The sequence below is a fragment of the Prosopis cineraria genome, unplaced genomic scaffold, assembly GCF_029017545.1.
Source record: "Prosopis cineraria cultivar Desert tree isolate PC_DT_omini unplaced genomic scaffold, ASM2901754v1 PC13, whole genome shotgun sequence".
NCBI classification, from domain to species: Eukaryota; Viridiplantae; Streptophyta; class Magnoliopsida; order Fabales; family Fabaceae; genus Prosopis; species Prosopis cineraria.
The window spans coordinates 15,826,932-15,843,748 of NW_026555344.1; the positions used below are offsets into that span (position 1 = coordinate 15,826,932).

The following is a 16,817-nucleotide window of genomic DNA, read 5'->3' on the forward strand; positions in this document are numbered from 1 at the left end:
TATTGAAAAAATATATATATATTATCTATATTTAATTTTAATATCATGTACATATATCATATATATATATATATATATATTTCAAATATATATAATTATATTTTATATTTCATATTTCATATAAATATATATTATATATTTATCAAATAAATATTCAAATATATATATACTTCATTCACCCTATATTACATTCATTGAATCTAAACATATTTTAGATTCATTAACTTGAACATTATAGCTTGAGTTGGGCTGTTCTTGTGTGTGACCCTGTAGGCCCATATAAAATTGACAGTAGGCTAATTATGCTATCAGCCCATAAGTCACAAGTGGCCTCTAGCAAGACATTGTAACTATCCAATTTACATAGGGTCAATAATCTAATATAACCTATTATGCAATCATATCACATCCATTTTGTCACACGATATTTCGGGCAAGCATGAGACATGGAATTGTCATTCTCCTTTATCTGACCATTATTTTCTCGATCTTGAGTAAACTGACAGTAGCAATGGAAAAACCTTTTCCATTATATTATGGCCATATATTTTCTCAGTCTTACTCATTGAGGGGCCCAGTAATATCTTTCACTTAATGTGAGAGACAAATTTCATCTTGACCACTCATATTCCTCTACATGAATATCACTAAACTCAATCATAGTCTTTATGATCCCTCGATCAAAGGTGACTTTTGACTAGGTCAAAGTTCAGTGGTCATCATGTAGGAATCCATGATGATCTCATGTCAAAGGGCTTAGTGATATAGTTACATATGATATAAACTTATGACTTGTACTATGCAGCTTTCTCATAGCAGGTCAGTTTAGCACCTTATACTCTTTCAAGTGCCTATAACTTTAATTTGTATCTCTATAATTAATCAAAGTTATACTAGTCTTGTTTCATCTATGATTTCTCAAAGATGACCGACTAAGGACATTTAGGACAATCACTGTAATTTGTTCAGGGATATAGTTATCATATTGAACATGCAATTGTTATGATAACAAAAAAAAAATTCATTAAATAACAATGTACGCAGTACAATGATTGCCCTAGGGCACAATTTCCAACAGCCAACTCACCTGCCAGCCTTTTTTTTATTTCTTTACTTTCATTTTTAATTCAATTTTTTTAAAATGAATGGAATCTTTTTTTTTTGTAAATTGATTATCCAAATATTAATGAAATATTTTCTAAATCAAAAAAATACTTTTTAAATTAATTATATTCCATAAAATTAGGTTGTTTATTTTTAACTTGAACAATGTGGGATTTTAAAATAAAGTTAACCATTATTGATAGCGGAGACAATGTTGAGGAAACTTATTATGATAATGACTTGAAAAATGATATCATATTAAAAAAATAAAAGAAGATGTGGATTTTAATCAAAGTTTCAAATAAAAATGATTCTCTCATTGTTCTTATAACTTAAAAAACAATGAATTGTATTTAAAAAAAATACTGGTTATTTATAAAAAAAACATATCTAGAAGAGGAAAGAGGGATAAGGAATTTGATTTTAGGAATTTTGGGACCAAAGAAGAGAAGACTTGTATGAGTAGACTGAAACTTTAAACAAAAACTAAAGAAAGAAAAATGAGCTAATCTGTAAGTTGGCAAGTTAACTATGTAAGGCTGAAAAAGACTTACTCCTAACTAAGACTCTATTTACCTAACCCAAACTTGCCACTTTTTGATTCGTTGATGGGCTCAACCCATATTGCTAGCTTTAAAAGAGGGAGCTTGCTCTTGATTAATAACAATGTATAAATTTTAGTACCCCACATGATATTAAATTGAAAAATATATATATATATGGCGTGAATAATGAAAGATATGGAGCATGGTCAATTTAGTTGATAAAAAGGCCTGTTGATTTGTGGGATGAGTTAATAAAAATATATACATTGTAAAACAAATCTATAATGTCTAGAGTGTTTCCATTGTATCTTCAAATTTGACTATAATTTTTTTTTCATACCTTGTCTCGATTCCAAATGGGAGGGATGAGATAAAAATTCAGTTCTTATCTTTTTTTATGATTAGATATGGGATATAATTGTCATAATACCGTTTTGTACTATTCAAACTACTACTTATATCAAGCAGGTGCTACACTTTAAAAAGAAAAAAAAGTAACCATGAGAGATACATTTTAATGTGTTTATATGTTATATTGTAAATAAAATTAGATGATGGTAAATGATAATTTTTTTTGGCCAAAAATGGTAAATGACAATTGACAAGTTTTTGTTTTATATGACTATTTGATTAAGTTAGATTTAAGCACTATCAAGCTAATTAGGAGTAGCTCTCACAAAAACATTTTATATATTCATATATTAAGACCTCATGCTTAAATGACAATATAGCTCATTTTATTAACACCAATGCCTATTATTGATAGTTGATAAGTTTTAATATTCCAATTATACAATATTTGTACTAAATTCTCTATTTACTAATTTTATATATATATATATACACACACACACATACATACATACATACATACATACATTGCATAATATTTAAATTTTTATTTAATAGTAATTTATATAAAAATTAAGAATATCCTGTGCATCAGACAAGTATATTGCTAGTTGCTTTGAATGTAAGGGTTTGTTTGTTTTTCATTTTTTAAAATTATTTTTTGTTTTTACAAATAGAAAAATTTTAAAATTTGTTTGAATAAATGTTTTTCATTTAGTTGTTCTCATTTTTTGTTTTTAAAAAAGTAGAATCAATTTTAAGTTATTTTTATTTTATTTTCTTTATTTTTAAAATATATTAAATTTAATTATTAAAAATTATAATTACCTTGATCAATTTTAAATATACAAAATTGGTCAATGATGAATAAGAAGCAAAAGCTGATGAAGTCATGAAGATAAAGTAGACTGGATGAGGATGCATAGGTTTTTTTTTTTTTTATTAATCAACTATCCACCTTAACATATCACGTGTACATCTGTCAATCAAATAAAGTTTTTAATAGTCAACTAACTTTAGATTTAAAGGCAAGCTGAGATTGTACCTTTTTTTTAAGGGTGAGGTTTATTGAAATATCTCTTATTTTATATAAAAATTAATAATTTAAAAAAATAAAATTAAAAATTTGGAATATTATAAGAATATTAAAGAAAGGCATATTAGAGGTGGCTAGCTTAACAAGAATTCTAAGTACTGCCGAACATATATAATAATTGATCCAAGGTTTAAGTAAATATTCAGTATGAATATAGAGGACCAACTTGCATCCAATGGGAGGCCATCAAATAAAAATTAATGAAAAAATTAATCATTTCATCCTTATAGTTTTGACTTAATTGTAACTCAATTTTTGAATTTTAAGTCGTTCTAACTCAATCTTTAAAGTTTTGACATAGTTATTTATTAGTTTCTAAACTTTGCTTCTCATAATTAAGTATCTGAAGTTTCAACTTCTTAAAAATTGATCCCTATAGTGTAAAAAATAAAATTATAAAGATTCAAAATATTTTAAAATTTATTACTAATATCTTAAATTATTAAAAGTTTAAAATATTTTTAATATTTATAATTTTATTTTTTAAAATATAGAGATCAATATTTAAGAGATTGAAACTTCATGGACTAAATTGCAAGAGGTAAAAGGTAAAGTTTAAGGATTGATTTATAATCGAGTCAAAACTTTAGAGATTGAGTTATAATAAATTAAAATTAAAAAATTGAGTTATAATTGAGTCAAGGTTATAAAAATTAAATGATTTATTTTTTTAAAATTAATAGGCTAAACCAATGGACGGAAATAGACAGCCCTAACTCCTAAGGACACCGCTATTCATGGGCTACCGATCACGGGCCTCAACCCGCAGCCCTAATAAAGGTATCAAGCTGCAATGAGTAGGATGATAAGTTTAGTGTAAAAATTTGCAAGTGCATTTCGTCAAGGGATGAGGAACCTGTGGCTACCACTCACCCGCAGTGGTACCGTCTCATTCCCTTCCCACCAAGGAATGCTTCGCCCTCACTCGTTTTACATTCTTCCCCGTTACAATTTGTTTGTTTTGTCTGTTGTTTTCTTCCAAGAGATCAGCCATTAAATTTGACAGCTTAAGCTAATTCTCATATTCGGCTTTTTATTGACAGTGAGAATGAGAATTTTGGCTCTAGACCGTAACGCCCGGCGCACCCTAATAGTAGTAGGAAGGGGTAAAGATAAGGGAGAATTTTAATTAAGGATCATGGTGGATGGGACTTAATCACTGATGGGTCTTAAAAAAATTTGAAACTTTAGCTCAGTCCAAAGGAATTAGAGTGAAAATAATTTTAACAGTAAAAAATTTAAATTATCCTTCACTTATTATGCAAAATTATTAGTCATTAATTTTTTTATTTTACTTATTAATTTATTAATATGAGTTGTAAATTATATGAATTCATATGTCAATAATTATACAAGATTTGACATTAGTTATTTAATCACAAATAGCAATAGCAGTAGTTAAATTGCTAGCTTTACTTATTAATTTACTAACATCAATTATAAATTATTGACAAATATTATAATTTACAACTGATATTATTGCTTGTCTGACAAAATGGATACAATTTACAACTCATATTGATAAATTAATAAGTAAATTAAAAAAATTAACAACTAATGATTTTATATAATAAATGAAGGGTTTGATTTTTTTATCATTAAAATTATTTTGATTTTAATTTTTTTGAATTGAATTAAAATTTTAAATTTTTTTAAAATTTATTAATAATTAAGTCCCATCCATAACTTTTAATTGAAATTCTCTCAGAAGATGAATGGTATTTATAAATAATAAAGCCTTTAAAAAACAAGGGCCCTCTTGAAAGTCTCGCTTCCACTTATTTTGCAGCCACTTTTGAATGAAAAAGTTGGGATGCGTAAATAAACATCGTACGAGTTAGGGATGGGGAGGATTCCAAAGTCGAAGTACGTTGGGATTGAACGAGAGGCTCATAAGCTTCGGCTGTCATTCTCTTCTTGCTTCTGGTTTGATTCGCCCGCCTCTCCGTAAGTTTCCTTCAGTCAGTAATACACATATAAAGGATATTTTTATCTTTCCATAATAAAAGTAGGTACTTTAGTCCTATAAACTAATATCAAAATCATTTAATCTTAATCCCTTTCGGGGACATCCGATAAAATTGAAATGATACAGAAAAGATTAACATGACCTTTGTGCAAAGATGACACGCACAAATCGAGAATCATTTAGTCTTACAGTGTACTTCCTCTCTTAAAAAATATAAAGTATTTTTAATCGAATCTCATTTTTAATAAAATTTTTACATACTTTCAAACTAACCCTATCTTTTTATTTTTATCTATATTGATTACCCTATAATAAATATAAAGTCACCATCAATAAGGACACTTTTGGAAAAAGGCAATGATTATACATTAAAAGACTAAAAATGTCTTACTTTTTTAACATCCAACTCCTCAAAAATGTCTTATATTTTTAAATAGAGAGAGTAATTATTTGTCTTCAAAGAACCTTGTTTCAGATTTTCCCTAATCTATATATATAGTAAAGTCTAATATTATTTTTTAATAAATTTATTTTATTTTTTATTTTTGTGCAAGTGAAAAAGTTTTGAGAGAATTATAAGAATGTGGGGCTCATAATTAAAAACATAGTCATGAGACCCTTGGTTAAAAAATAAAAGTAAAATTAAAAGTAAAAAATAAATAATAAATATGAGAGTTGCAATGAAAAATGTGAGTGTTGATATGCAACAATGATAATAAATAGTAGAATAAAATACAAAGCTAAATAAAAATTTATATTTTTTATGAATATAGGAAAAAAATTATATATAAGAGAGAAATTATCTTTTAAATATGATGCATTTAATAAAGAAAAATTAATTTTTTTCCTTTTTAGACAAAAAACTAATGATTTAACTCATCTCCTTAATTATAGTGAGGTGGTTAAATTAAAAGTGACTTATATATAGGACATGAAAGAATACTATAATATTAACTATGCTATTTTCTTAATTTAAAATTATTATTTAATATAAAAACAATTTTTATTTATTCTTATTTTTGGCTATAATTATAATTTATAAATACAATTATGACATAAATTATAGTATATTGTTTCTTATAGTATACATTTTATTTTTTTTAGGATCATGCATGGGCAAACAAATATAGGATTCAAAAATACTTTTAATACTCCTTCCGTTTAAAAATGTAAGCTATTTTTTGAAGAGTTGAATGTTTAAAAATATAAGGCATTTTTAGTCTTTCGAAGTATAATTATTGTTTTTTTTTTCAAAAGTGCTCCTATTGATAGTGACTTTATATTTATTATCGGGTGTTTAATAGGGGTAAATATGAAAAGATAAGGTTAATTTAAAATAGATAACTATTTTATTAAAGGTAAAATTTAATTAAAAATATTTTATATTTTTAAATGAAGGAAGTATACATAAGGCCCTTAAATAGTTACCTTTATGATAAGGATAAGATATTGCAAAACAAAATTACTACTTAAATTATAATTTACATGAGACAGTCAATGATGGATTTACGAATAAGAAAAAATATTTTTTTTATTAGTTATGAGGGAAAAATTAGTAAAAATTATATTTTTTAATTTGATTTCAAACTTTTTCTACACATTAATCAAAGAAAAAATACAAATGTTTGAAGAAATTACATGCTCTAAAATAAAATAAATAATTATTTTGTCTTTAATATACATGAGAAAAACTACTTTTAATATTGGATAAATTATTATTTGAATTTTAATTTATTATTTAAATACATTAAATATGATATTTTGAGTACAATAAATAATTATTTTTTAATTGATATATTTTATTTTATTTTCTTTTTATCTTTTAATATTAAAATATCCCATACATCATGCAGACACCTGTGGCTACGACCCGTGGCCCATCCACGTAAGTACGTATCAAATGCGGCTGAGTGATTGATTGGCGCCGTTTTATTCCCTTTCTACTGAGGCACGTTTCGCGTTCACTCGTTTTTTATTCTCCTTCGTTACTATTTGTTTCTTTCGTCTGTTGTTTTCTTCCTTGGACATCTCCCACACCCTACTTGATTTAAAATATAAGATATTCAATAACTATAATTTTTTTCAATCATACGTATGTTTTATTTATTATTATTTTTAAATGATACATCAAAATTTTAATTTTATTATTAAAATACTTATATAAAGTATTTAATAAAGATATAATAAAAAAGATATAAATTTTTTTATTAAATTAATATTTCCACTAACATTTTTTAAAATCATGTATTTGTTATCAATACTTCATATTTTAATTTGAAGGGAGTACTTGTTAATGGTTTTTTTATGAAATTAAATTATTTCTAAACCCTTTACTGATATTCTCCCCAAAATTATTTTTATTCAGATAACTTGGTTTTATTCTATTGTAAAAAACAAAAAATAGGTTCAACTTATTTAATTAATCATTTTTTACTTTTTAGGCTATCTTTCACTTGACTAATTTGTTTTTTTTTTTGGGTCATACTAAATTTTTTAAGTGACAAAACAATTTTGGCCCGAAGAAAAATTGAAAGCGAAAGTTAACAAATGGGAAGGAAAAGGTAGACGTGGAGATTTCCAGGCCCCGCTTTTATCCCTTGGCAAAAAGCACGAAGAGTCATGCACTCCAAGCCTAGGGAGGAGGAAATCGCCACAGCCACCTCTCTTCGTCTTCTGCTTCTCTCCTCTCTTTTTCATCAGATTCAAACGTCTCCTCCCATCGCCTGCATTCGGCCGAGTTCCGAGACCGTTCGCCTCCGCTGTCGGATTCCATGTCCTTCTTGAGGTACCGTACCGTGCCTAACCCTCTTCTCTTTCTTCTTCCCATCCTCAACTTCCTCATTGATGTTGTCTTTCAATATTTCTCACCGGTTTGATTGTCGTAAGTAGATAAATTCTAGGGAGCTACGAACTCGTAAGTGTTCATATGTGCGTGTATATATATATATATATTAATGAGAAGTTACTTTGGATTTTTACTATATAGGAAATATCAGCTAATATTCACCTAAATGTAACACTTCTGTTTCGTTCCATGCAGAGATAATGTTATGAATGACATTTTGTTTTTTTTTTTTTTTGTTTTTGCCAGAGACACTTTGGTTATTTTTCAGAGAATGTTACAGGATTATAAAATTTATTCAAAAAAATAGAAATAGTGTGATGACGGTTTTTATAGATTTTGAGTGGGACGGGAAAATGATGACATCATAGAGCGCTGGGACTTTTACTTTTTAGATGATATACAGATACCAGCACAGCAGACTTAGGTATCTGGATATTGGTATTAAGGTAATACCAAAGTTCTACTCTTAGCTTTATTGTTCATTTGAAATTGCCCATGAACGGCTGGTGCATGAGTCGCTATGGTCCCGTCAATCTTTTATTCTATTTTGACAGCCACCAGAGAAAAGAGAAAGAAAATGTTCAAGGTGACTCGTGAATATTCGAAGTTTGGACTTCTACCATTTCCAACATGGCAGTAACAAATATTTTAGTGCGGTTTGATTTATCAGCTGCATGTTTAAAATGAGCGAGTTAATAATTCATTTTAATAGTTAGCAAATAAATTAATAAACAATTCATTTTAGTATGCTATGTTTCGCTCTTTTTGGAGGATAGAATTGTCTTTTGATTTTACTCTTATATGGAGACAGGAGACTTGCTGTCCTTGCAAGTGTACCATTGCTTTAGTTGAGAACTTTTCTTTTTCATTACTTTGTAAGTTGCTGGTAGCAGTTATTTTGCTTTCGCGTTGCTAGTTTCTTCGATGTGAATAGTTGTCAATCAATGATAATGAATAAATGATGTGATCTTGACTTCGTCCTTAATTGTCAAAAAAGAAATGGAAAGGAACAAAGGAATAAAAAAGACTTATGGTGATGGATGCTGGATATTATCCATGCTGATTTTTACTTGGCTTCTATGGCGCATTTGTAGTTAATTCAGGAGGAAACAATCACGAGCAGTTCATGGAGCGGATGGACAGTTGGAGTTCTTCAGTTAGTAGGAACTCCTTGACCCTATCAAGGCGCATAAGCCATCATGTAGACGATGATATCGAGAGTGAGAGCGTTTCTGAGGCAGGAGACATTGGGGATCGAGCTCTTCATAGCAGAAGGCACAGTGAGAGTAGCAGCTTCCACATGCCTAATAGTAATGACCGCACCACAGCAACAGGAGTTATTGCCCCTATTCCAGCATCAAACTTTGTCTCTTATGGAATGGCATCAGGTCAGCTCATGAACCCAGTTTCTCTTGATGAGAAAGTGGGTCCGGAAGACATTACAAACGTGAGCTCCCTTTAACAATTGTTTTGTAGGTTTTTGGGTCTCTTACTTTTTTTAATGTTTGCTGGTGAAAGTTTATAAGATGAATATTTAAAACATTTCAAATTCATTATATTTATACTAACCTTTTTTTTTTCCCTCCATTTTCAGGAATCCGATCAAGAGTTGCCTAAGATATTGAACTATGCTTCATGTCTAATTCATTTAGCTGTTTTTGGAATTCTCGGGGTACATTTCCTGTTCCAAGCTACTATAGAATTATTGACAATATCTTTCTTATCGATTTCAAGTTATAATGTGCAGTATTTACCCTGATCCTGATGCACCATATACCATTATCAATATGCAGGTCTTAACAAGATATCTATTGCAGAAGTTGTTTGGCCCTAAAATTGCTGGCGTGACAAGTGACCAAACAATTCTTTACCCCGACCTGCCTTCGAATATGGTCCTTCTCTCCCTCTATATCTCATGCACGGATTATCAATAAGCTTGCGTGCTACTGAAATGGCATTTTCTTGACGTTAAAACTATCTCTGAAGCTAAAATAATGTGTTGACAGCTTTTAGGAGAAATGATGGGATTTAATTGACATCAGAATTCACATAAATGACTGCTCTTATAACCCAACCTTTTAGGAATAATGATGACAACTTTTGTTTGCTATTTTAAAGGATAGAAGTTTTATGTGTAAGAGAATAAGCAATGAAAGAAAGAAAGAAAGATTGATGAAGGAGAAAAGAGAGAGCTAGCGGAGGAAGGGAACAAATTATAATATTCTGTCTGGAGTATGGAAGTTCCAAATTAATTTGGTGATTGAGACGCACTGTTTAAAGAAAGTTATAACATCACAAATGCCTTCCCACCCACATACACACAGTCTCTCTTTCTAGGGTTAAATGCGTTCACTCAGAGAGAGATAGAGAGAGAGAGAGAGATATGCAATCCTACGGCTAGAGGCTTGTGGAAGCGTGCAACACAACACAACATCAAGAAGAGGAATAGTAGAGAGGCCTGAATTCTGAGGTTATTATGATGAGTGGTGACCATCTCCATCTAACTGCTTGGCTGTCTGCTCTCATTAAAAGCCTTACATGAGCACGGCTATTTGACCTATTAGTCTTCTCCCTTATATATTTCTTGACTCTTTTTCAAGTCATTATTATATTTTTTGGGTGAAGAAAATGGAAATTGCTTGGACCGTAAATTTCGAGCTGATGTTAATTATGCAAGGTAATGAAACGAGTTCTAAGAAGGCTATCATGTGAGGGGACTGTGGACAGAGGGTTAGCTAAACAATCACCATCACGAGAAGGATTGAGAATGATGAAGCAAAAGGGCCCTATCTGTTGACCAGCCAATAAATACAGGGAGGGAGGGAGGGAGAGATAGACTGATGTTTCTGCTCCTCCCCAACTCAGGCTCCTTCTTGAGAAAAGAAAGAGACAACAGTTTCAGTTCTGTCATTACTGTTCCAAGAAATCCAAAGAATAATGTCATCTTCTCCGCTGCCTATGACAGATCATATCATAACTACAAAACCCATTCATACATCGTAATGAAACATGTTCTAGTTTTTCTTCCCACCCTTGGTTCGTGTACCTGGCAGCTACTGTCGTATAAAGCCGCCCAAGGAGATAAATAAAACAGTAGGGTTTTCTTTTTGGGCAAAATAAAGCTTCCAGATATTTCACCAAGTGAAAGATGTTAAATGACTTGAGAATGCTACTAACTACAGAGGGTTTTCATGTGGTGACATCTTTAATGAATTATGGATTATTAAGCACTGAATAGCATATTGCAGCATCGTTTTTTGTGGAAAGTGAGAAATTTAGAAATGCTTGAAACCAAAATGTTTCATTGTGACTTATTAATGCAATTATTTTGTTAGTTTCTTTATTTGTTTCTGTTTTTTTTTTATCTTATTTTTACTTGCCTAAAATGTATTAATGGGATTGTGCTTGATTGGGAGCTTTTATAGTGTTACATTCCCTATGGCACACTGAGGTATCCTTATTTTATCTGGGTGTTTATGGCTGAAAAAATTATGGAGACGCATTTTGAAAAGACCCTCTATTCCATTGGGTCTTAACACAAATACTTCACAATAAACACTAGTTTAGAAGTGTTGTCTCTATGACATGATTTTCAATTTGACCTTTAGAATTTGGCAACTTATGTAAGTTGTTGCTTACTATTTCTTCCTTGCTGTTTAATTAATAACACTGTTTACATTTAGGTTGTTCTAAGGTACCCCATTTAGAGATCATGATAACATAATTTTTTAATAAATTCTTTCAGGTTGGTTCCTTTTTAATGGGATGGTTTGGTGTTGTATTTAAAGAAGACATATCCAATGTATCAGAACATCTAGCCATTGCACTAACTACTGGTTACTTGGGGAGCCTAACAACTTTCAGTGGTTGGAATCAGGACATGCTTGAACTTGGTGTTTCTGGACATTGGCTCTTCCTTGTGCTTGGCTTTTTAATAGGTAATCTGGCACATTTGATATGTATAATTTTCTAGCATTTCTTCTCACTCATTGTTTCTCTCCTTTCCCCCCTCTCTATTTCTTATCCTAAATAGTGTGAATTAAATTTCTTCCTTATTTCAGTATGTTCTAGTTGACAACATGAATTTATGAACGATTGGTATCTAGCAGGTCTGTTTCTTGTTGCCTTTTCCATCATATTTGGAGTAGAGACAGCCAAAGGTTTTAAGTGGCTTCTCAGCAAGCTTAAAATGGGTTCTAGAAGTCAAAATCATAGCTCTACGGTCAACTGGAAGGTGGCCAAATGCACACATCATCTGTCAGTTATGGTGGTGCTCTTGGTAATGCTAGGATTGCTATGGGGTATTAGTTGTGCGCTTGTAGCCATGGAGTTCAAGCATGGCGGCAGTACAGCTCAGTTGTGGTTTGCATGCATGGTTGGACCTCTAGGTGTGTGGATTAGGTGGTTATTAGCCCGACTCAATGGTCGTGGAATAGGAAGAAACGGGTTGTTCAAATGGATTCCATTCGGGACTCTAATTGCCAATGTTTCTGCTGCTTGTGTCATGGCTGCACTTGCTACTCTGAAGAAATCAGTAAGTTACAAGGATTGGTTTGAGAGTGTTATTTATTTCCCTTGGATGATTGGATCTCTCCCTTTTCTTCTGCCATAGAAAATCATCTCCGTTGTTATGCTGTGGGCATGCTATTATCATGCTTTTAATTTTAGGAAAATATAACTTTGAGTATTTACACTTTGCTCGAGTTTTATTATAGGTCCCTACAATTTTTTTCGATGTTCCAATTCTTTTTATGAGTAATGTTATAGGGATTTAGAACATTAAAAAATAAAAGTGTAAGGACTTAAAACATAAAAAAAATTACAGAGACTTATAGCAAAACTCAAGCAGGAATCCAAAGTTATGTTTTCCCTGTAATTTTGACTGGTATTTAATTCTTTAAATCACTGTCCTTGCCCAACCCTTTTATTGTTCTATCTTTTCGTTTTTGATGATGGGGCCTTATTTTCCACTTAAGTTTAATAATTTGCATGATAAATGCGAAGGTTCTGAGCTATATATGGGGGCTTTATGCAGGTGAACAACAAAAACTGTGACACTGTTGTCACGGGCATACAGTTTGGCTTACTGGGTTGTCTCAGTACGGTATCTACTTTTGCTGCTGAGTTTAATGCCATGAGAGAAAGCATGCATCCTTGGAGAGCATATTTATATGCTATGATTACAATTTGCGTTTCATTCTTTTTTGGGATATTGCTATACTGCACACCTGTTTGGAAGATGTGAGCGGCCTTGGCAGTTATTTTTGTGCCTATAGCTACTTTTACAAGGCGATAAATCTGATATCTAAGATATGCGGGCAGAGATACAGGTTTCGCTCATGCATCTAACACTGATATCCCTTCAGGCCTGAGGTGATGTTTGGTTCCGAGAAATGGTTATTTTGAAGATAAAGTTTGAGACCGTAGGGCATAGGTCACAGGATTCGTAACAACTGGCTCTAATGTGAAGTTTGGTTAACTTGTTAGCTCCCTGATTTCCATTGGTTGCCAATGTTGAGAAACTGTTTGATCTTGTTCCTGGAGTTGGAGGTGCAGACCTCGCTTAAAACTCTATGTCAAGCCTTTTATAACTAAGGAGATGCTGCTGCTCTCTATCAGGAATTTAGGATACACTGCAAAATATTTTCAATTGAAATTTTTTAAAGTTCCAATGTCTAGGTAAAATAAATTTAGGCAGACTTGTTTAGATTTATCCTTATATAAAAATTATTTTTCACAAAATTAGGAGGCATAAAGTTGTAATATATATATATATATGTAGGTATGTATATATAACTAGTGTCCTACCTCGATGCACAGGTGATATATCAGCTAATTAGATTAATATACATGCTTTCTTTAAAGTTACTTTCTTGTAGGATAAACTGTATTATAGGATATTATTGTTGTTACATATTATGTATTTGAAATCAACCATGCTGATGTGTTATTGAGTTTTGTTGTAATCTTTAATTGAATTGCATTAATTTGCGACCAATTGAACGAATAATAAATGTAAATGACATAATCATAATTAATTTTGATGGAGAAGTGCAAATCATTACAAAATTTAAGCAAATAATAATCAATTCAAAGTATAACATAGAAAAGAACTATAATCCATTATTAATATTCTCAAATAGCTCTTTGACTACAATATTGATTATTCTTGAAGATGTCGTATTACTTTTATTATGTCAGTATCTTTAAGTCTTTTGTACAAATTTATTTATATATGACCAAACTAATTATATGTCAAAAGAAATTTATAATAGTTGATGTTTTATTTCGTCAGCAAAATATTGAGTTATTCAATGTCTTTGGACTGTAATTATTTAATGAAATGCTAGAAGAGCATAGAAATACATAAAAAGATGGATATTATTTGGCAATTTAATGTTTTCAAAAATATAACTTCCTTCCCATACCCAAAAAAATAATAATATTTCATGCTTAGCAAATGAAAGCACTTATACTTAAAAAAAAAAAAACAGATTCAAAATAAAAAATTTTGCAGATTCAAAACATTCGCTATTTTCCCTCTATAACAACCTAATTCATCTTATAATTTTTTAGTTAATAATTAATCATGTTCTGTAAAATTGTAATTGTTTATTATATAAAATAAGCATATATTAGTTGATCCATCGTATATGCAAAACTAGTAAAGTACCGTGCATTTTATACTACATTTTTTTTATAAATAAATGTTAATTTTGTAGGAATTTTTTTTTTCCAAAAAATAACTTTTAGCTAATGTTTTCAAAATCAAATCGGATACTAGACTAGGAAAGTCAATGGTTTATAGTTTGCATGATTCAATCAAGTTAGATTAATGGTTAAATCGGTGATATAATAATTAAATTAAAAAATTATATATGTATATAATAATCTAAATATAAGAAATAAATATAAAATTACTACTTAACTTAAAAATAAAACCAAATATTTTAAATTTATCATGACTTAACAAGCCACATGATATAACATAAAAATAAAACTAAATATTTTAAATTTGTCATGATTTAACAAGTCACATGATACAATATAATATTAAATAATTAAAAAAATTGGTCATTTTCTTAAAAAAATTGATAAAAAAATAAATTTTTTTGAACAATCTGGTTCTTGAAAACTGGATTCAGTTTTCAGCTTGATTCTAGTTCCTGTTCTGAAATGGCCTAACTCAGCTCAACCCCTAAAATAGTTTTTACATACTAACCGAACCATAATCCGAACTTGTTGACAGACAAACCAGTCCAACCGTCCAGTTCGCTTTGGTTTTTTAATCATTGCTTGTAGCAGACACCTTCTCCATGTCATCCAATACATAGTAGGGTTATGTAATTATTGTCTTTAATATTAAATATGTATATTAGAGTTAAAAAAATTGTTGCTAAAAACTAAATGCGTAGTGTAAATGGATACGATAGGAAGCAGGTTAACGAAAATTCATCATTAATTATATCAAATTATTGAAAACTTTCCTATAAACAACATTAGAAGTTTTTATCTATAGATTGACCACCCATTAAGAATTAATATTTTTAAACCCTCCTTACTTTAAACACAAGAAACAGTAATGTATAATTGTTCGTGGATGAAAACAAGACAAGGTGGATACAAATTGACATAGCAAAGGCTCTATCCCTGGCTCTTATTGATGATCATTGGAAAGGCTAAAGTAATGGGAAATTGCATCCTCATAGTAAATGATAACCTGGAATCAAATGAACAAATACCAATACATGTTATATATACTTTTGTCCTTGCAATTGACCCAGACATTCTTAAGCCTCAATAACATGTTTTTCAATTTATATAACTATAAGACGTGTACCATTATATAACCTCATAAACTTATCACTATTCTGCATTAAAATAATTGGGTACCAACTTTCAGCCTTATTTCATGATTTGGGAGGCCTGTTAATATGATTGAATTTAGGAAATTTGTAAAGTACAAGTCATTAAGTGAATTCATTTCCCCATCATAAAGCATAACACTATCGAAATTCAATTATACAACTTCTTCTCTAAAGAGTAGGGACAACATGTACTTATTTAAGTCTTCAACCACAGTCAACGTAAGGGCTAAGATAGCCTATCTTTAAAATATAAAGAATTATATGCATTGTTAAGGAAATCCAAGACATATGTTATCATCATGGATTGATTTCCTAGTAGTTAGATCATGTGAATCAGTATAAAATGTAGTCTTAACCCTATCATGTCCTTTGGTTACAAACTTGAAAATAATTAAGAAAATATGTCATAAAGGGCACTGATAAATGAATTTAAGAAGACATTTAATTGAAACACAACATAAACAAACCCCACATGATGCATTTTGTGACGTCATCCTTAACATTACCAAACACACAGGACATCAAACATGGAATATCGTTATGATAATTGTAAATAGTCTAATCTCAAGAAAAATGGTCATCAAACACAAGGATTAGAAAGAAGTTCAAAAAATTGGAATTCTATAAAACATTTTTAATAGACCGTTTGACCTCAAACTATCGTTTAAAACAAATAAACAAGACAATGAAAGCATGAAAATTTGTCACATATAAATAATGAGTAGAACTAAAAAATTTCTCAACAATAGGGCACAATAAGTTGCGGTGTAGTGTGACATCTGCCGCGGCAGACTATACAGAGGGAAACTTCCCTCTTTGTGCGTTGTATGCGTCCCCTATCATGATAGCAATTGCTATCATGGCATCTCTCCGAATCAACTTCTGGAGCAAGCCATTTCACCATTCGGCGTTCAATTTAAGTGACTCAATGTCGAAACGTAACTCTTAGAGCCATCTAGCTATTTGCACTGATCACACCACCTAAACACTAAATTAAATGAGATTTGGACACTCAAATCCAAAATGACTAATTTTCTTG

At 30.2% G+C, this 16,817-nt stretch overlaps 2 protein-coding genes and 1 non-coding gene across 4 annotated transcripts in view; 2 read left to right on the top strand and 1 right to left on the bottom strand.

Moving 5' to 3' along the window:
- Positions 1-16,817, bottom strand: part of LOC129291060 (fluoride export protein 1-like) — a 57,492-nt gene that overhangs the window by 31,067 nt on the left and 9,608 nt on the right. The window lies entirely within an intron of this gene.
- On the top strand, positions 5,152-5,255 carry LOC129291894 (U6 spliceosomal RNA). The gene has a single exon (XR_008588791.1). It is a non-coding gene; the product is annotated as a U6 spliceosomal RNA (small nuclear RNA).
- Positions 7,683-13,868, top strand: LOC129291059 (fluoride export protein 1-like). Of its 2 annotated transcripts, XM_054928178.1 has the most exons (8): positions 7,683-7,850; positions 8,157-8,356; positions 9,005-9,357; positions 9,505-9,582; positions 9,704-9,802; positions 11,656-11,848; positions 12,020-12,444; positions 12,946-13,868. In XM_054928178.1, the coding sequence occupies exons 3-8, from the start codon at positions 9,037-9,039 to the stop codon at positions 13,153-13,155; spliced, it is 1,326 nt and encodes a 441-aa protein (XP_054784153.1). In that variant the 5' UTR covers positions 7,683-7,850; positions 8,157-8,356; positions 9,005-9,036; the 3' UTR covers positions 13,156-13,868. The 2 variants fall into 2 exon arrangements, with proteins under 2 accessions (XP_054784153.1, XP_054784152.1); XM_054928177.1 differs by lacking the exon at positions 8,157-8,356 and having other exon boundaries at positions 7,684-7,850.